The sequence below is a fragment of the Leishmania martiniquensis genome, chromosome 21, assembly GCF_017916325.1.
Source record: "Leishmania martiniquensis isolate LSCM1 chromosome 21, whole genome shotgun sequence".
Taxonomy (NCBI): Eukaryota; Euglenozoa; class Kinetoplastea; order Trypanosomatida; family Trypanosomatidae; genus Leishmania; species Leishmania martiniquensis.
Genome location: NC_090156.1, coordinates 363,238 through 382,442, shown reverse-complemented (window position 1 = coordinate 382,442; position 19,205 = coordinate 363,238). Strand labels below are relative to the sequence as shown.

The following is a 19,205-nucleotide window of genomic DNA, read 5'->3' as shown; positions in this document are numbered from 1 at the left end:
AGGGCGCGCGAGAGTGGGTGGTGAGCGCGCGGTGTTTCTTTAGCCTTCGCACTTACCCACTCAGCAACAGTGAAGTGGGCGTGTGCCTTTTTAGAAGGGGCGTGTCTGGTGTGTCGGCGAGACAGTCCAGCCAAGCCGGCGATTTTCTGCCCGGTTTCGCTGCCTGCGCGCTTCGTCAACGGTTGTGCTTATGTTTCTTTGCGAAGATGTCGATCCGAGCGACGACGACGGTCCTCACCAGCGCGTGTAAGAAGCGAGCGAGATCCTCTACAGACCAGCTCAGATAAGCGCACCTGCGTGTGTGTGTGTGCGCGTCAGAGAGAGAAGAGGAGAGGGAGGAGGGGCGGCCGAAGTATCGGCACGTGTGTAGCGACACGGGGCCATAGGCACTCCACACCCCCGCTCTCTCTTTCAGCCCCCGGAGCGAGAAAGCACGTGCGGTGCCTCTATTTCTTTTTTCTTTGTTGTGTCGCCGATGGACACCTGGGGGTGTAATGAGGGGGGAGGGGCGAAGAGAGAGGAGGGAGGGAGGAAAAGATGAGCGGGGATGCGCCTGTGGGGGCGGCTGCGCTGAATCCTAAAATGTGACCTTCCCCCTCGTCCCTTCCTGTTGTTGTTGCTGTTGCTGTTTAGGCACGCTGCGCTGGGGCGTCGTGACCGCTCACGCAGCGATGGCTGCTACCGCGGTGGTGAACACGCCCAGAGACCAATGATGTGTCCAGCAATAGCGCAAGCGTTAGGTGAGGCCACGAAGAGCCAGAGAGAGGAAGGGAGAAGGGGGGCATGAGCACGGGGGGAAAGATATGCCCAAACTGAGAAGAATCGCAGGCGAGGGGGCGATGACGAGATGCAATGTGGCGCCACGCAGGACAGGGCGGTAGCAGATGCACACAGTTCTGCCCTCACTGTCGTACTCCGCCTTGGCAAAGAGGGAGGAAGACGGACACGGAAGTTCGTCGGAGTCGATGAACGCCTTTGTGCGAGTGCATGCGTGTGTTTGTGTGCGCGAACGCCTCGGCTTCGAGCACTCGTAAAAGAAAGGCGGCAACGCATGTCTCGCCTGCGCTTCACGCAGGGGAGGTGGGGGACAGTTATGCCAAGTGTGCTGTGATGCAACGAAAGGGTGCGGGCGTGTCTATCTGTGCGCGAGAGAAAGAGAAGCAGGTGATGCAGAGGAGGGGTGGACGGCGCGCGCAGACAGACATGTGTGTGTGTGTGTGTGATGCGGTGACCCGTACACAGAAAAGGAACTTGACGAAACGGTCATATGTGACAGTCGGTATAGGCGGCTAAGCCTCACGTCACTCTCTCGTGGCACCCGTCGACCTCACACAGACACGCACACACATTACACGTCACTTTACGTCGCTGCCTCCACCTCACCATCGTCTTCCTCCTCCATATCCATGTGCGCCTCACCCTCCTCGTTTCCCTGCAAGAGCTCGCGTAGCGTCACCTTGCGAGCCGCACTGCCGGCCCCTGCTTGGGCAGCGTCTGCTTTACCTGTGCGCTCCTCGTCTCGCATGGTCGGGGCCTCCTCGACGCACAGAGTCTCGCGGCGCAATACAAGGCCACGCTGCCGGGCCGCGCAGTCCTTCGCACAGACGTACACAGTGATGGTCCCAAAGTCGCAGCCGTCGTCCGCGTTAACAGAAAGTGCCCTTTCTGGGCCCGTCACGGCGGCAGCGCCTGCCCGCGCGAGTGCAGTGTACTGACTCACTTGCAAGTAGTATAAGGCTGTTGGCATCACCTGCAGCTCTGCCGTCTGCGCGGCGCCGCAGCAGGCGCAGGCGGGGATGGTGACCATCGCCTTGACCTTGTCCGGGTTCATGAAGATGGGTTTGGCGTCCTTTGCGCGCGACGACGCAGACGGCAGAGCTGCTGCTGCTTCTGCTACTGCAGATGCCACGGTGCGCTCGTAGTAGCGCAGGACCTGATGCGGCGCTCGTGCCACCCGTGAGCGGAACCTCTCATACAAGTAATCCGTCCTCTTACCCTTCAAGTCCACGAGCTGCTCGAGTTGTTGCAGCTCCTCGTCTGAAACGGCGCTCCGCGCGTTCTCCTCCGCCATCTTGATGAGCTCGCGCTCGATGTCTGTGGGCTCCACAACCTCCCTCGATGGCTCCGCGCCGATGTACACGTAGCACGGTGGCAGCACGGCCTCGTGCAGCTCCGACGGCAGAAGCGGGCCCATCTTGATGGCCTCGTCTTCGTCCTCCTCATCCGTGTTCTCGGCAAGCGCCTGCTCATCCTCCTGATCCACCTGCACGCTGAAAGACACCATGCTGCTCGCCGGCTGTCGAGAGCAGTAGGCAGAGTTGCAGGCAAACACGTAGACCATGCGGTGGTGCGGATGGGTTGCCGGCGCTGTCGGCAGCGGGCTGTACGCCTGGGCCAGCAGACTCATAGCATGGCCACAGATACCGCAGCTCGTCCAGCGATGTATCTGTGCCTTCTCCGCGTCACCTAATGGTGGGAAGTACGTTGGTGTGCCGCCCAGTTTCGTCTCAGAAGTCAGCCGATCGCGCTTGTGCGACATGTAGCCGTCGAAGAGACCCAGGAGCACTTTAGCTGGCGTGGCGCACATCGTCGGCTTCGGTGACCCGTGTGCACCTGCGTCGCTCGGAAAGAAAGAGAGAGAGCGGCGGTGAAGGCCACCACAGCAGCCGTCCGCCCAAGGCGAGAGATAGAGAGTGGGTCGGTGGTGAGGAGGGCTGCCCTCACGTCCCGCAATCGCACAGCTCTGTCTTCACACTTATCTTTTCCTTTACTGTTGCTGTTCGTCACCAATGGATGCGCGGGCACAAGACATGCGAGTACCCGGCGTAGATGGGCGCGCACACACACAAACACACGAACGCAAGGACCACGCCAGCAGCAAGAAAATGGCGGAGTCACCATGTGTGAGAGTGAGAGACAGAAGAACGTGATAGTGGTTCAGGGGGAGGTGAGGAAGAGATACACAGAGAGAGAGCATGATGCGTTATCGAAACATTTAGCGGCACCAAGAGAAAATATGAACCGTAGCCCCCTTCCCCCAACGCGTGCTCACGGACCCCCTCCTCTTCTGTGCGATGCGAGACGCGCAATGGAGATGATCACGAGATGGAAGGCGCTAGGAAAGAAAGAGTGCAAGGGAGGGATTACCCCGCCCGTGGCCATGGGGTGATGAGCAGTGAAGCTCCCGTGGGTGCGCCCTTTTTCTGTTGTTGTTTTTCGTTTCAATTTTTCTTTTTCTTTACGAAACGGGCCGGGAAGTGGCGGTATGGGAAAGGGCGTGGGCGCACGACCACAACAGCCTGCGGGCCTGCCCGCCTCTGACTGTATCGATGCGGGTGAAGCAACGACTGCTTGCACTCAGTCATGCCTGCCCGGCATGCTCCTGCTCGCAGACGCATGTCGCCGCGTGTCTGTGTTTAGCGGCCTAGGAGATGGACGAGGGAGAGGGTGAGCGAGACAGCCGGCGTCAAAGGGGGGGCGAGGCGATGATGGCGCAGGCCGCAAAGCAGTCGCGCATGAGCCGCCGCCCATACACACCTACAATCACTGCTGCTGTCACTCTTTCTCGCTCTCCTCGCACGCCGTGAGTGGACACCCGATTCTTCGGATGGCAGCTGCACACCTTCCGAGGAAAGGGTACTCTCGTGAGTCTGTCGGTACGCGTCTGCAAAGTTCGAAAGGGCGAAGAGGGGGGACGCGGCTGATAAGGGCGCGCGACTGCCCTGCGCTCTCTTCGCTGGGAAGGAGGTACCTTCGGCCCTTGAGGAAGGTGTGACAGGGACGAGAGGGCAAGAGGGAGGCAGGCGGAAGGGAAACGGGAGAAGCACATACGCGTGCCTTCTCTGGCAAGGAGAGGGCGAAGAGGGCTCGAATGCAATGAAGACCCGCTTGTGGACAGAGCGCGCACACGCACACACAGATACATACCATCCAGCAGGGGCAGTGGCATCATCACGCGAAGAGACACAGGAGCAAGGTGTGGTGGCAGCATGCCATGCGTGCCATTGGTACACACACGAGCACATCTACGCGTACGCGCACTCCTCCCACTCCTCCGCGCTTTAGCAGTCGAGCACTACGGAGCAGCAAAGAAGAAGCCGTTCACGGCGAAGGAGAGCACGTACTCGGTCACCGTGAAGGGCAGCAGGAAGAAATTGATGGGGAAGGGATACGCCTTGGTGTGCGTCACCTGCCAGAGGAACCCCACGGAGGCGACTACGGCGACCAGCGCCTTTGCCTTGGGGCTTCCCAATGTCATATCACCTTCCAGCAGCCCGTGATCCTTTCCAATGTGTACAGCGTGCTGGACAAACATGTGCGCGCCGCGAATGCAGCAGTGAACCATGCCAATGGCACCGCTCAAGATGGCCGCCAGCGTCATGGCGATCGTGTTCGCCGCTATTTTCGCGAGTACGCCCGCCCACTTCTTTTGCTCGGCCGGCAGTAAGTCTTTCAGCGTTTCCTCCAGTGGCACGTAACGCATTGCCATACTCGCCAGAGACCCCCCGAGCGCGAGCGAACGTGCGAGCCTCACACGCAGAGCCGCAATCACCGACATGAACGCTGTGCAAATGGTGCGGCAAGCCGTCTGAACAGCATCGATGTCCAATGACTTTAGGAGCACCGAAGCCCTCCGAGAGAGCAGCTCGGGGTGGCTGCAGTCCTGCACATTGGGGACGTCATTGCCATCGGCACCGATACAGCTGTCCTTCCTGTTCTGTTCCACTGCCAACTCATAGTTGTGCTGCAGCACGTGGAAGGCATTCTTGAGGTCCTCCCAACAGAGCAGCCGCACTGTCTCGACGACGGCAATCAGCATCGTATAGGCGCCGCCGAAGAAGCAGAGCGCTAGGCCCAGCAGCATCGGGCTTAGCTCGTCGAGCTTCAGCCTGGTCGCCTGCTCCTTAGCGACGGAGACGTAGTGCGTTGCCTCAATGAAGTAAGGCGACGCACTATCCAGCATCTGGGAGGCCTGTTCCGCCAACTTCTGGGCCTGCGAGAGCTGCGAATGGTACTGTGGGTACTTCTTTTCCAGAGACCCGAGGAGCATGCGCAGCGGAGACTCCGTTGAAGACGCCATAACTAAAAGCAAATATGAACGATGGGGCACGCCTGAACGATATTTTCTGTGTAGCGGTGTGTGCGCGTGCGTGTGTGTGTGTGTGGTCTGCAGTAGAAGCTTAAAAGGGGGGAGAGGGGCGCAGATAACAGCACCACAGACGGAGACCAAACACCCACAGATTGTACGCGCAAGACAGAGAGAGGCCACAGAATTCAGACGAGGCACATCCGCAGCGTCAGTGCTTTGAGTGCGAAGGAAAGGAAGAGGGACACCCGCGCAGCGCCCCCATCCCACCCACACCCCGCAGGCGGGGTGAGATGCTCTGTCAGAGTGACGCTTGAGTAGGTCTTGGCCATAGCACTGCTCCTCGCTTTTTAGCCTCGCTACCTTTCCCGTGCCTTCCCTTCCCCCTCTCACTCACCCCGCTCGCCTGTCCGTCTCTCCGCCCAATCAGAGCCGTCCCCGTCGCTTCTCGGCCGACGGCAACTCTCCATAGGAGGAGTCGGCAGGGGAGGGGGGAGGAGTGCGATTTGGGTGAAGGGAGGTAAGCCCATGCTCTTCAGCGCCGTTCGGGGAAGAAAACGGAGGCACACGGCACATCAGCTGCAGTGATTGCCCCGCGCACAATGCATTGAACAGCGGTAGAGCAGAGCGCGAGATAGCGCGCGCGCGTGCGCCTGGGCGCCAGTCTACACTGGTCGGCACCGAGGGCTACCATTCATCGTGATGCAGCAAGTTTTAGACCGAGCCTACCCCGGGACTCGTACCCTTTGCCGGGGAGAGGAGAGAAAGCCAAAATGGCCATTGAGAGACCAAAAGATAATAAGATGAAAAGAGAATCTCTATGGAAGCACATTGTGCCTCACCGCCGGCACAGACGGGGCGCCTGAGCGCGGAATGGCGCCGCTATGCAACGCAGCCTGCACGCTCGCCAGCGCAGGACTTAAGCGCGTGGCGTCGCCTTGGTCTTCTTGCCGCTCTTCTTCTTCGCGATCGCCTTGTGAACGTTCGGCACAACGCCGCCGTGCGACAAAGTCACCTGCTTCAGCAGTGCGCCAATGTCGTCGTCGTGGCGCACAGCCATCATCACGGTGCGCGGGTTCAGGCGGTGCGGGTGCTTCTTGCTCTGCGTGGCGGCCTTCACGGACAGCTCCAGCAGCTCCGCAGTCAGGTACTCCAGCACGGCGGCCATGTACACCGCACCAGAAGCGCCGACGCGGCGAGCGTACTGGCCGCGGCGCAGGAGTGAGCCCACGCGGCCCACCGGGAAGATCAGGCCGGCCTTCGCGGACCTGGACCCGCTCTTGCGGGACACCTTCTTCGCGCTGCGGGGAGTGGCCATGGCTGGAGAGGAAAGAGAGAGAGGAGGTTGGGGTGGTGGAAAGCGATGCAGCTGCGGGACGATGATGGACGGGGAGGGAGGAGGGGGAGAGGAATGATGTATGTGGTGGTGGGCCGGTGGTCCGCACGAGAACACGTTGGGGAGCAGAGATGGAGAAGAGAGGAAGGCGTAAGAGGAGGGGTAGCATGTTGGCACAATGCTGCTACTCGGCGTCCGAGCACTGCCACGCCACGCGGCAGCAACAGCCTTTGCGCTCGTCAATTTGTTCGTAGGGAAGAGCCCTGCGAAGGCGCGCGCGGGATGCCGAGTTGTTTTGTGTGTGGGGCTGTGGACCTCACTCTCTGCATTGGCACCTGTGTCGGCGTAAGCGCACATTGTGCTGTGTAGGCAGGGGGTAGGGGAGAGGGGGCAATGGCTCTGCCCTTTCCCCCCCCGGGAATAGGGTGCAAGCCCTTCAAGAACAGAACTTCACCTTTCAGATGCACGGAAAGGGAAGTTGTGTTTCAGTGAGGCGGAGCGGAAACGAAGGAGAGGGGCGTAGAAGGGGGGGCTGTTGAGGCCGCCGCTCATCTCGAGGAGTTGCAGCAGCCACCGGTCCACCTTACCCGTTTCGCTGCACGTCTGCCCTGTATCTGATGTGCCTTCCCGTCGCCGCATCATCAGTGTGGGCCAAGGGAAAGAACTGCAGCCGTGGGCGTGGTAGAGGAGTCCGCGGCGGCGGTAGCTTCAGCGAGGAGGCAACCTGTGACCTCTCTTCCACAAAGCACGACGCTGTGGCGTGGCATTAGCCATCGACGAAAGCGCTGCTGCCTCGCCTCGCCGCCCTACTGCGGTCCCTACACGCACCGCCCTGTGGCCACGTTAGTCCGAGATGCGCTCAAGCGCCTCCTCCGTTAGCGGCACGGCGATGGGGGCCACGATCGCGCCGGTCGCCCGAATAAACTCACCCGTATGAAGCCGGCATTTGCAGTCCAGGTGGCCACCGCCGACGTAGAAGAACGGCGGCATCAGCTCTGCTACGCCGACGCTCAGGATCACCGGTATCGGGGTAGGGGTGCCGAACGGAGCCACGGCGCCGCTGCGCACCCCCGTCAGCTGCTCCGCCTCCGCCGGATCCGCCAGCCGAAAATTGAGCTTCCTTTTCCCGATGCCGGGGTTCAGCTCTCGAAGAGCGCGTACGACCATGTCCGAGTTGAAGCGATCCACGTACTGGTACACGGCGAGGTAGTAGCGTGAGTTGTTGCGGTCGGCGCAGTCCTTATTCGTGCAGTGTGTATTTTCCAGCAAGATCGTCTTGCACAGATGGCGAACGCTTGGCGCCTGCAGGACGTCGCGCCGCCATTGCAGGTTCTCCTGATAATAGTTCGACGGCACCCATATAAACTTCGCGGAATGCAGCCCGCTCTCCAGGCAATGGCGCCGTAGCTTCGCCACTTCCGGTGGGTCCCTTGGATCGGGCTGCAGCGCCGACAATTCAGTCGGTACCGTGGCAGCGCCGCTTACATCGCTAGACAACACGCCAGTGGAGAGGGCGTCAGGAGCTGCGTGGTGCAGCTGCTGGCGTAAGTGCTTCAGGCCCGCGTCGATCGCGTCAAAGCGCTTCGCCAGCTGAGCAAGGCGCTGCTTCAGGGGCGCAGCTGCAGCAGCCGTCATAGACAGAAAATAAGTCGAAGAAGGGAGGAGCAGCGACGCTGATGGAGAAAATCAAGGACGAGGCGAGGGCGTGTATGTGTGTGTGCGTGCGTGCGGGAAGGGGTGGGAAGGGCGGGGAAACGTCTGTGTGTGCGTGGGGAAGCGACGCTGTTTTTTGTGTGCTGCATCAGAGTGTCTCGAGCACTGACAAACAGACAGACGCACACGCACACACAGGTAAGCATTTCATGGCGACACAGGCAAGGAGAGGGGGTCAGAGCAGATCCAGTGGACGGATGAGGAACGGAGTAAAGCTGCAGGAGGAGCAGCAGGTAAGGCGGGAGGGAAGAACACATCCACGCGCAGCCATCCTCGTGCGCCATGAGTGAGTCCGTTTTCTAAACATTTACAGGATGCCGCGTTAGCCTCGCCACGATAAAGGAGAAGCTATGGCGGCACCTCTCCTCCTGTGAGACCCTGGCGCGCATACTCGCCCGATCAGTAGGCGTGTCGAAAGAAAGTGCCGACGCACTTAACCTCCCCCCTTCCATCGTGATCGTCGCTGCTGTCAACGTCGATGTAGCCGGTGGCTACTCTTTACGTACCTGTGTGTGTGGAGGGTGGGAAGGAGAGAGCGCGCGGCAGCGGCACCGTCTCCCCACCCCCACACCCTCCAAACGTCCCTCTGCCCCCCACCACACGAGCCTGGCGCTGGCGCAGCACTAACGCTCATACTCTGTCGTCAGGGCCTCGATGATGGCGTTATTCAACACGTTCCACGAGCGATGCTCACCATAGTTCGTGCTGTACACGGCACCCGGCACTTGCGCGGCCGCCCTGCCGTCACAACCGCTGCCATCCCCAGCAGCAGGCGCGGGCGGCGCGATACCGTCCACATATTCTAAGAGGTGGCACATGGTGGGGAAGGCGGCCACCGCCGCCATCGTCTTGCGCTCAGAAAAGGAAGACACCTCAGTGAGCATGCAGGTGTACAGAGCGTGAAAGTCACTGGGGATGACTTTGCGCTGTGTGTCGGGTCGCACGTCAGCTGTATCCGCCATCCTTGCCTCTGCTGCATCGCTAGCAGACAGAGGCGAAGAGCTAGCCGCAGCAGCGGAGGTGTGCCACACCTTCAGCAGCTTGTTGCCTAGCGCAGCGATCATGTATGCTGCCTGCTGGACGTTTGCGGCGGTGGCGCACATGTCGAGTTCCACAGGCGCAACGCCCGACCGCTTGCGTGCCTTCGCATCACCCATGCAGCGATCTGCGAACGGCCTCTCCGCATCGACGATCTCCAATATCGCTCGCCGTGCAGCGCTCCATGAGACAGCAGCGCTGAAAAGAGAGGCAGCCTCGGCCCCGGTCACGTTCACGTTCGCGCTGCTCTGCCCACTCAACGCTGCGGTGGCATTCGGCACGACAATCAGCGACACGTGCACGACCCCGCCATCAGCGCCGCTGCGCCACCCTGGGAGCGCATGTGTGGTGGCACACGGCTGGTCGGCGCTCGAGCCTTGCACGTCCCCTTCCGTCAAGGCCGATGCAGCGTCGCTGGCGCAAGTCTCGTCTTCCTCTTCATGAGCGTTTCGAACGCCTGCAACCACAGCGTCAAGGTACCAGCCAAGTGGTCCTGCGCCACTCACGTGCGGCGGGCACCGTCGCGCTGTCGCGGCCGACAACATCTGTGGCACCTGCTGTGCATCGAGCACCACTACCACGTAAGTGTTTGCTGCCAACGCTGAAGACGCCAATGCAGGTGTGCGTGGGCCACTGCTGTCGGCGTGCGGGGCGCCGGGCCCCAGACGCAGCACCACCGTCTGCGAGACGGCATTCACCTTGCGCACGCCCCGCACGCACGTACGAGGTGGGAGGCTCGGAGGCAACGCCATGTGTGTCACCGATGGAGCCGTAGAGGACCCATCATCACGGCTGGGGCCTGCGTAGGGCGGGCAGAGAAGGCTGTCAAAGCTAGTAGAGAGATCTGCATCAACGGCGATGTGCAGCGTGCAGCCTAGCTGCGCCGTCATACGCGTCGACGGCTCCCTGTAGGGAACGGGGGAAGGGTGTGGCCTTTGCACACGCGCATGCAGGTTCGGGTGCATGTAGACACTCGGAGAAGAGGAGCGGGAGAATAGGGAGGCTTAGCCGAAGGTGACGCGAGTGCTGCGATGGCGATATCCGTGAAAGCACGTGAAACGCATGGCACAGTGTCTGCAGGCCCGTGTGGCAGCCGGCCATGGTCCAGAAAAACAAGAACCGTAGAAGCGGGGCGCGCATCGATGTGAAGGCGTCGCGCTGCAGCCTCAGTCCCTTCGCCAACCGTTAAGCACACGAAAGCCTCGGTGAACATGCGCTCACAGGCCCAAGCAAGCGCGCAAGATGAGAGGCGCACCGTTGCCCGCATGCGCACAGCATGCCGGGGAGGGGGGACGAGCTCAACAAGAAGAGTGAGCGTAACAAAGGCCCGGTTCGCAGCTGAAGAGAGCAGCCCCACCGATAATCGCCGGAAGAGCTGTGTGTGTGTGTGTGTGTGTGTGTGACCGATACGGCGAAAAGTCAATGGCGAATGAGCGAAGCGAAACGGTCAGTGGGCCGTGCAGCCCTCCCACTGAGACCACTACACCGTCGTGCACTCTCGTATCAGTCCCCTGCTGTTGAAGAGGAGGAGGTGAACCGGGTCTCCACCTGCGGCGCCGTGCTGCTGCGAGTGCTGATGGTGTAACGGTTGCCCGACCTCTCGCTCCAGCATGTCGACGAATTCCAAGTAGAGCTCCGTCAAGTGGTCGGGCACGACCACCGCGACAAGCGCCAAGGGGCGCACCGGCGGTCGCTGAGGCGCCCACGCAAACGCGGCGGGCGCTGTCACGCCTGCTGCTGGTCGCCGCCGGGAGAGCAGATGGCGGACAGCGGCCTGCACCTGCACGTAAGACGGAACGAAGGAATCGACGCGGCAGCGCTCCCAGTAGGTGACCACGGGCAGCGACGACAGCAGCGAGCGCGATGGCACGAGGGGTGTGGCAGATGGCGTCGCAGCTCTGGTGGAGGGTGAACCTGTCGCCAACGTCGTGCGCATGGCGGTCACCGCAACGGCGAGAAAAGACCCACGCGCGTTGCGGCCCAGCAGAGGCGCCACCTCCCCGAGGCAGGGTCGCACAAGTGCCTCCAAAGCCTCATTTTCCACACGGGTGACTTCAACAGTGAGGGCCTCGGCCACCGCCTCGTCAGGTTGCTTGGCGCCAGCGTGTGTCGTAGCCTGCGGCTTTGGAGGCGAGGCGCATGGCGCAGGAGAGCGTATGCTGGACGACAGGCTCGGTGCCCACAGCGGTGCCCAGCTTGGATGACGGAGTAGCGGGCGCTCCTGCGAGAAGGCGAGGTAGCGTAGAGTGCTTGGCGATCGGGTGACGTTGTTGGCAAAGGCGGACGCCAAGGCCGCATTGTCGCCGCTTCGGTCTGCATACGTGCCACCGCCGCCCTCGCTGTCGCACTCGCCAAATATCTCGGCCAGAGAACCGGTAGCCAGGGGAGTAACAAGGCGCTGAATGAGCAGCAGCCGCAGATGCGCGCGTACCTTCTCTTGCACATCTGTAATGCAGTAAGGCAGCGTGACGAGCGCGCTGCCGCCGGCGTCAACAAGAACAGCTGCTGTTGGGCAATGGTGACTACAGGATATCCCTGCAGAGCAAGGAGAGCCTGCCGGGCAGGGATGAGCGCCATGCGCTGCTGGCGCTGAGGCGGTTCGCGCGCACATGCAGCCTGCCGCGCAGCAGTGCCACAGACGATGACAGTGGGTGGCAGACGCAAGCCGCGTTTCCCACGAGGCCGAGGGGCGGAACCGCCTCACAGGGTGCATAGCCACCTTCAACCAAAAATTGGGCATCGATGCATGTGCGTTAGTGGCTGGGCGCGAATGGGCGTCTCCCACGGTCGAAGGACGCCCACCACGACACCCTCTGTGGAAGACGTGCGCACACCAAGAGGCCGGCACGACAGAGAAACAGCATGCAGTCACGGAGAAGGGAGGAGGAGGCAATCGAGAAGTCGTCATCGGCAGCGTTGGGGAAGAAACAGAGGCAGTTTGGCGTGGCGGCCACTACATCAGCACGGCGTGGTGTGCATCGCGCAGAGAAGGGGAGGAGGGCGACCACTAAAAGTTCGAGAAGAGGCCTATCAGCGTTCATGCAGCAGGCCGATCGCTGCAGCAGGAGCTGGAAAGAAGACCAGCCATGCCCCCCTCTCTCGCCCATTTTGCCCTCGGTCTCGCCCGCGCGGCTCAAGCAAGCACAACACGGCGCGTACAGCGATCATCCACTAGCCGGTACGCGCTCCTCACAGCACTTGATGATAGGGTGGGAGTGATGGGAATAGAGTACCCGCCCCCCTCTCTCGTCCTCACCTCACCTCCACGCTTGCCAGCGACGCTTGCCAACTCGCTTGGCTTCATGTGGTCATGAAAAGGGGAGGCTTGGCTGTGGTCCGCATGTTGCCGTCGATGTTGACGCTGTCCATTATGATGATGTGGAAGATACTCGTACGTGGATGTATGCGTGTGTGTGTGTGTGTGAGGGGGAAGGGGGGGCGATGGATGAGGTTAGCAGAGAGAGGAGGTGCCGAGGCCCACACACACACGCAGTTTGTGCGATCGCAGGCATCGGCACCGCCCTTGCCCTTTCCGCCGCTGAGGCTGTCTGTGTGCGTGTGCGAGACGAGCATTAGTGGGGAATCTCAGAAAGCACAGAGTTGGTCACACATCGCGTCAGTCCCACCCACCCACCCGCCCGCCCGCCCCCCCCCGTCTCCTGCAGAAGGAGCAGAGGGAGACGGGGAGGGAGTTTTGCCTCATGGGCTGATCCGCTTCGGGTCGCGTGGGAAGAGCGACACCTGCCGAATGTCGCTGAGGCCGAGAAAGAAGAGGGCAAGGCGCTCGAGGCCCAGACCAAAACCGCCGTGTGGCCACGCGCCGTAACGGAAAGAGTCGACGTAGTCCTTCACGCTCGCCCTATCCATTTTTTTCGCCAGCAGCCGCTGCTCTAGCAGCTCAACCTGATGAATGCGCTGCGCGCCGCTGCAGATCTCCTCCCCGCGCAGGTACATGTCGTAGCTCCGCGTCGGCCCTTCCGGTGTTGAGGGGTCGGCCGGCATCGTGTAAAAGGGTCGAGCGGAGGAGGGGAAGCCGTCGACCACGTAAAGGTCCACCCCGTAGCGATGCCTAATGAGTTCGCCAAGACGGCGCTCCTGAGGCAGCGTGAAGTCCTCCAAAGGCAGGGCGCAGCCGGCCATCACCTCTGAGCCTCCGCAGTCCGCCAGCAGTTGCGCCGCGTTGGCAAAGCTCATGCGCAGCACACGGCACCCGCTGCCATCGCCGCCCACGCGCGCGCGGTATGGATCGACTCGCGTGGCAATTCTGAATGGAGTCCGCGCCGTCGAGGAAGCGTCTGTGGTGATTCCTAAGGACTCGATCCGCGCCAGCGCCACCTCGCAGCACACATCACGCAGCGCGTCACGACGACGGCAACGTGGCTCCGCAGCGGGGACAGGTCGTGAATCGCCGTCGCCGCTCTCCTGCTCTGCCCATTGCTGCTGCTGTTGCCTCCAAATCGTATCGATAAGGTTGCCATGCGTCTGCGCGAGCTGCGCCAGAATGGCGCACGTGACAGACTCCAGCACGTCGAGCACCTCCGTGTGACTCTCTTTGATCACCATCTCGCCATCAAGACCAACGAACTCTGTCAAGTGCCGGTGCGTCAGACTATTCTCAGCGCGAAACACTGGCCCGACCTCAAACACTCGCATGGCGTCACCCATCAACACCATCTGCTTGTATAGCTGCGGGGACTGAGCGAGGAATGCCTTGCGCCCAAAATAGTCCACCCGGAATACGTCGCTGCCGCCCTCCGATGTGGCCCCGAGTAGCTTTGGCGTGTGCACCTCGAGGAAACCGCGCGCGAGAAGCTCGCTGCGGAAGCTCTGCTGCAGCGCTGACACAAGCCGCAGCGTCGCAACCATTTGCTCGGTGCGGAGGTCCATGACGCGGTGATTGAGGCGCGTGTCCAGCTTCGCGTTCGTGTCGCGGTACGGAAACGGCAGCGGGGCGGCCGCCCGGCTGACGACTTGCAGCGCCATCGCCTGCAGCTCCCAGTCCCGGCACGTCGTCGACTGCACCGGGGTGGTCGTGCGGCGCAGGATGCCCGTGACATCGACGATCGACTCCGGTGTAAGACTCTTCGCCTTCTTCACCAACTCCCCTCCCTCACACACCGCCTGCACGGACTCCAGCGGCGGCTGACGAAGGTGGAGAAAGGCCAGCTTGCCGCGGCCGCGCATGCGCTCTACGCGAGCCCTCACGGTGACGCGGTCGCCTTCGCGAATGGTATCACCCCCGCTGCAGATGCCGCTAGAGGCAGCGCGGAGGGAGGCGATGGAGACACCGTGTGCAGTCAGGCACATGCCGCCACAATGACCTCCCGAAGTGGCGATGTTGGTTAATGCGGCTGCCTCTACGGAGACAGCTGGTGAGTTGGAGGACAGAGACGGCGTGGAGTGAGGAGATGCACAGCTGGAAGCGTGGTGGATGCTGCCGGCGCTTATATGGCAGAGCCGCTGCGCGGAGACCACGGAGGCGAGAAAGGACTCCCCTCCACCGGGTGGCGCCAGCGAAGAAGCGACGGCAGCGATGGTGTTCTTAATACCTGAAGAGGCCCCGGCGGCGCCGCGCAGGCGACACAACAAGCACGACGAGAGCAGCACCCGCAGCATCTAGCGCTGATGGGCCTTTCGTGCTGTTCTTCGATGCGTGTCGTAAAGGCCATGCGCCCCCCCCAGAAAAAAAAAACACACACACAGCAGGAAGGGCGGGGAGTAGCTTTCAAAGCGCCTGGTGAATTGTTGGTGTGACAGGTAAGGGCGTGCGTGTATGCGCATGCACAGACCGGGGCGCTGACAAAGGAAGAGATTCGAAGAAGATAGAAAGGGTGAGTGAGAGGTGCATGGCAGAGCGGTAACAGCTGAGACGCTGAGAGCTATGGTGAGACGGGAGAGGGCAGGCAAGGTGAAGGGGCGGGGGGGTAAATACCACGCAGCATATAAGCCGTGATATCGTACAGTAGAGAGGAGGTGCATTACTGCCCCTGAGAGAAGCGATCAGTCTCTGTGCCTTTCCTTCCGAACATGTCTGTCTGCTCTGAGCTCTGTGTTTGCCTTTTTTTTCGCTGTTGGCGATGCATCCGCTGTGAGACTGCAGTGCATTGTTGCACAAGCGCATGTGTGTGTGTGTGTGTGAGAGGGGAGGGAGTGCGGCTGACAAGGAAGGATAGAGAGACGAAAGAGGGTAGTGGGGCAAGGGTGGCGGCACCGCTTAATCTTTTCTCTACGCATGCACGCCTGTGCACCAGCGCGTCGGTTCTCGACGAAACACCGCGACACACACACACCTGCACGGAGGCTTCCTGATACACTCGAGGGTCAAAAGAAGAGGCGGAGGGCAGGTGGGCGCACCCACACCCGCCATGCGCACCGTTCCTGAGTATGTTTGCGCGGACCGCTTTCGCCGCTCGATATAACGTCTGAGTAGGCGGATGGAGAAGAATGGAAACGGAGAAGAAGCGCATCGAGGAGCCGCGACACGCAGAGAGTGAGAGAAAGAGAGAGAGACAGACGCACACACAAAAATAAAAACGCACCGAGACGAGCGCGGTTGCAGTCAAATCGACGTAGACCGGGACAGAGGGAATGAGAATAACCAGGCGCGCTTCTACACGAGCGCATGCACTGCCATGTACCGCACGACGCAGTGGTTCTGGACCTTTCTGTGATGGGCCTATCACAGGCCTCAGCGCCGAGGCAGCGGGCAGGCACGCAGCGCAGCAACACGCCCGCCCCGTTATGTGCGCCTGGTCATTGCTCCAGGAGCGAGCCAACAGCTCACCGTCGCGGCGCACGTCCCCCTCAGAGCCGCTCTTATTCTGCCAATGATCCGTTGTTGCACCTCGTGGAGTTCACCGAGCAGCCCAAACCTGTAGGTAAGGGGGGCGCAAGAGATACAAGATGGAGTCTCGCTGACACCTTGTCCATTATATGTACGGCGCAAGCCTGTGAAGTGTGGGCCGCCCTGCTGCAACGCCATCCAGAGCCGCACCGCCGATATCAGCAGCAACGCAGCGCTCGGGCTGCCCTGCCCCGACAGAGGGGCTGTACGCCCCCGAGGTGTCCCCAATCACGGGGGAGGACTAAGCGTGTAGAGAGCAGGAAGCGCTCAAGGCGTCGCGCATCGCTTGTCGCGCCCTTCTTTCGTGCACATGCATTCACACCTCCTCCCCTCCCTCCCCCTCAAAGGAGGCGCGGCAGCCCCTCACAGCCGAGGCTGACCGGTAAAAACAGCGGTGGGGGTGAGTAAAGAGGGAAGGAGAAGGGGTGCAGGGCAGAGTGCACGTTCGCACACGCTTAAGCACGCGTGCAGAGTATGGCCGGTAATGAGCGTCGCGGGATGAGGTTACATGTGACGCGCCATCCCTCTCTCTTCAACGACTCACGTCGCTTAAGCAAGGCCAGACGCCATCACTATTCCGAGTACGTGACCTCATTCGTCACAAGCTGGTCCGCCGCCTTGATGGTGGTGATGCACTGCTCCGACAGTGCGAGCTCTCGCACCTCTTGCGCGTCGTCTGCCATAATGACCGTGATGGTGACGTTCACGTTGGACACCATGCTCGTGACGATCTCCGTGTCGCGCCCCTCGCCGAGGTGAATCGTGAGCCCTCTCACCCCCCACGGCATACACGCGCGGCGACGAAGTCTCGATCCGCATCTCCAGCCGCTCTGCATCGCTTATCCGTACCGGCCCACTGCTGCCCGCCATTTGCAGCTTCACACGCTGAGAGCGCTCCACAGCGACGCCCTTCACCCGCACTGGTCGCATCACGTAGGTGTTGAAGCAGTCCAGGATGCGGGCGAAGTGGCTGCTGTCAAGCTTCTCCTCAAGCAGCGCAACGAAAGCCGGCCCCCCCCCTCGCCCCTGGTGCGGCCCCAACGAGTGGTTGGCAGTAGTGCTGCGCCACCCACGTCTACGTGGCCGAGTCGAGCGCGCACGTTGGAGTCAGCGTCGACTGCAGTGACTCTGCGAGCTGCACCTTAGCGTGCCTTAGCAACGAGCTTGACGGCGGAGACGGTGAAGGCGGCGGGAGCGGCAGTGACAAAGCTGAGGGCGGCATTCCAGCGAGCACCGGTGCACCCTGAGAATGAAGCGCAGGCGGCGCTGGCGCCGTTGCCGGAGGCGGCGTGAGTGCCTCACCTCCGCTTGGCGTGGGTGGCTCTGCAGCAGTCACGGACGAAGTTGCTGATGACAACGGGTGCGCCTGTTGGCGCATCACCGGCTCCGCCACCAGCTGTGCACGTCGCCAGACCGGCGACCTCTCGCCTTGCTCGCGCGGAGCGGACGGTTGGCGCGGCTCGCTTGTGTATCGAGGCATCGGTGACTCGATCGACTCTCCCCACGGTACAGCTCGCGGGTAGCGGTACAGCACCATTAGCACCATCCGCTGCAGTGCCTCCCGCAGCACCGCGGCCCACCTCACGTTCGCCTTGGCCAGCTCCGAATGCTGAGCTGAGTAGTCGTTCCCCTGTTGCTGCAGCAGCACGGTCCCTCTCGCCGTGATCTTGTTGATGTACGTGTTGGCGCTGCCGAACGCTTCTTCAATGACGACACAGGGCTCCATGTCGGTTGTGAGCCATGTGAAGACGTTGCCGGCCTCGAGTACCGCGTGTGCGTACGGGCGGTTGCCTTCGCAACGTCTAATCACACCCTCGCACATGGCGGTCAGATCGTTCAGTGATGTGTTCAGAGGGGCAAAGATGCTCTCCAGGTTCGACCGATGCTTCGGCCGCTCGCGCGTGGCACGGACCACAGAGAGGCATTTCGTGTGTGCCTGCGCGACCTTCAAGACTACTGTAGACAGCGCCATCACGTCCTCATCCTGCAGATGCGAGGCAGCGCAGACCAGCATCTCGAACGGTGCCTCGCCAACGTCCGACGGGTGACGCAGATGGCGGCTTCGCACAACACTGCGGCGGTTGCGGTGCGCGAACCAGGGCCCGTGCGGGTACGTCCCGGAGACAAAGTGTGACAGCGTGCTCAGAGCCACGTGCGCCTGGCGTAGCCATGCTGGTGCGACGGTGGCGAGGCCTACACCAGAGGTGGTTGATGTTTTGGAGCTCGTCGACGCCAACGACACTGTCGCTAAGCCTGGCTTGGACGACGGCACAGCGTTCGTTGAGATGACGCCGAGCTTCTGCTGCAGAGAGGCCAAATAGCTCTTAGCATCTCCGGCGAAAGGATCGGGCCGGCGCAAGACCCACCCGAGAGACTCAATCAGAACCGCGATGCACTGGAGCGCACTCTCAGTCACTGATGGTGAGGAGGGTGCTAGCCGCGGCGCCTTGCTGAGAGAGATATCACCCACCTCCTGCGGCCGCTGCCGCTCCAGCGAGGCAGAAACGACGCCACCCTGAACTGTCGCGATAGCGCTGTCATACACGATACGGAATCTGTAAACGCAAGCCGGCTCCCCATGTCCGACCCTGTCACCTCCTGCAGTGATGGACGCGGCATCGGCCTTTGGTCGGCCGTGAGTCTCCATGTAGTTGAGGAGGCGGGTGTGCTCGCGGAGCACCTCCAGCAGCGCGTTCTGCGCCGCCGCGACGCGCGCCGTGTTCAGGCCCGCGCCGCAGTTTAGGAACCCCTGAAAAACAGTTTGCACCTCATCGACGTGTGGGATCGCCTCCTCTGGCCGCGGCGACGGCGAGAGCGGCATTGGCGTTGCCGACTCAGCCAACATTGCACACCGCTCAGCACGAGCAGGGCGCGAAAATAGAGGAACTGGGCGCTGTGGAGGAGGAGCAGAATGGGAAGGGTGGCCGGACGCGTTAGGGAGGGAGGGGGGGAAGGGAGCGGAGGAATGCCCCGCCGTGTGGCGAGAAGAGGACGGGCGTTACCTTCGGCGAAAGAAAGCATGAGAGAGGCCGAAATGCCGCACCGCCATTGTCCTCCTCCCTCGCACATCGGAGAGGCATACCCGCATACACGTCACCACCCCTTCGGCCAGCGGGCGGAAGGGTCAAGGCGCGCTTCGATACGCACCCGCACGTCGGCATCTCGCATGCGCACATAGAGAGCCATGC

The 19,205-nt window shown here is 61.7% G+C and overlaps 7 protein-coding genes across 7 annotated transcripts; all 7 read right to left on the bottom strand.

The window, feature by feature from the left end:
- Positions 1-1,360: 1,360 nt before the first annotated feature.
- On the bottom strand, positions 1,361-2,587 carry LSCM1_04696 (uncharacterized protein; the record flags this gene model as incomplete). The annotated part of the gene is made up of 1 exon (XM_067322191.1): positions 1,361-2,587. One exon carries the CDS (start codon positions 2,585-2,587, stop codon positions 1,361-1,363), a length of 1,227 nt encoding a protein of 408 aa, XP_067178988.1.
- Positions 2,588-4,075: 1,488 nt separating this feature from the next.
- LSCM1_04695 (uncharacterized protein) lies at positions 4,076-5,080 on the bottom strand (the record flags this gene model as incomplete). Its single annotated transcript, XM_067322190.1, has 1 exon — positions 4,076-5,080. One exon carries the CDS (start codon positions 5,078-5,080, stop codon positions 4,076-4,078), a length of 1,005 nt encoding a protein of 334 aa, XP_067178987.1.
- A 3,678-nt stretch (positions 5,081-8,758) lies between these two features.
- On the bottom strand, positions 8,759-10,138 carry LSCM1_04693 (uncharacterized protein; the record flags this gene model as incomplete). The annotated part of the gene is made up of 1 exon (XM_067322189.1): positions 8,759-10,138. One exon carries the CDS (start codon positions 10,136-10,138, stop codon positions 8,759-8,761), a length of 1,380 nt encoding a protein of 459 aa, XP_067178986.1.
- A 515-nt stretch (positions 10,139-10,653) lies between these two features.
- LSCM1_04692 (uncharacterized protein) lies at positions 10,654-11,886 on the bottom strand (the record flags this gene model as incomplete). The annotated part of the gene is made up of 1 exon (XM_067322188.1): positions 10,654-11,886. The coding sequence occupies one exon, from the start codon at positions 11,884-11,886 to the stop codon at positions 10,654-10,656; it is 1,233 nt and encodes a 410-aa protein (XP_067178985.1).
- Positions 11,887-12,872: 986 nt separating this feature from the next.
- On the bottom strand, positions 12,873-14,789 carry LSCM1_04691 (uncharacterized protein; the record flags this gene model as incomplete). The annotated part of the gene is made up of 1 exon (XM_067322187.1): positions 12,873-14,789. One exon carries the CDS (start codon positions 14,787-14,789, stop codon positions 12,873-12,875), a length of 1,917 nt encoding a protein of 638 aa, XP_067178984.1.
- Positions 14,790-16,589: 1,800 nt separating this feature from the next.
- LSCM1_04690 (uncharacterized protein) lies at positions 16,590-16,805 on the bottom strand (the record flags this gene model as incomplete). Its single annotated transcript, XM_067322186.1, has 1 exon — positions 16,590-16,805. One exon carries the CDS (start codon positions 16,803-16,805, stop codon positions 16,590-16,592), a length of 216 nt encoding a protein of 71 aa, XP_067178983.1.
- Positions 16,806-17,092: 287 nt separating this feature from the next.
- On the bottom strand, positions 17,093-18,862 carry LSCM1_04689 (uncharacterized protein; the record flags this gene model as incomplete). Its single annotated transcript, XM_067322185.1, has 1 exon — positions 17,093-18,862. The coding sequence occupies one exon, from the start codon at positions 18,860-18,862 to the stop codon at positions 17,093-17,095; it is 1,770 nt and encodes a 589-aa protein (XP_067178982.1).
- Positions 18,863-19,205: the final 343 nt, after the last annotated feature.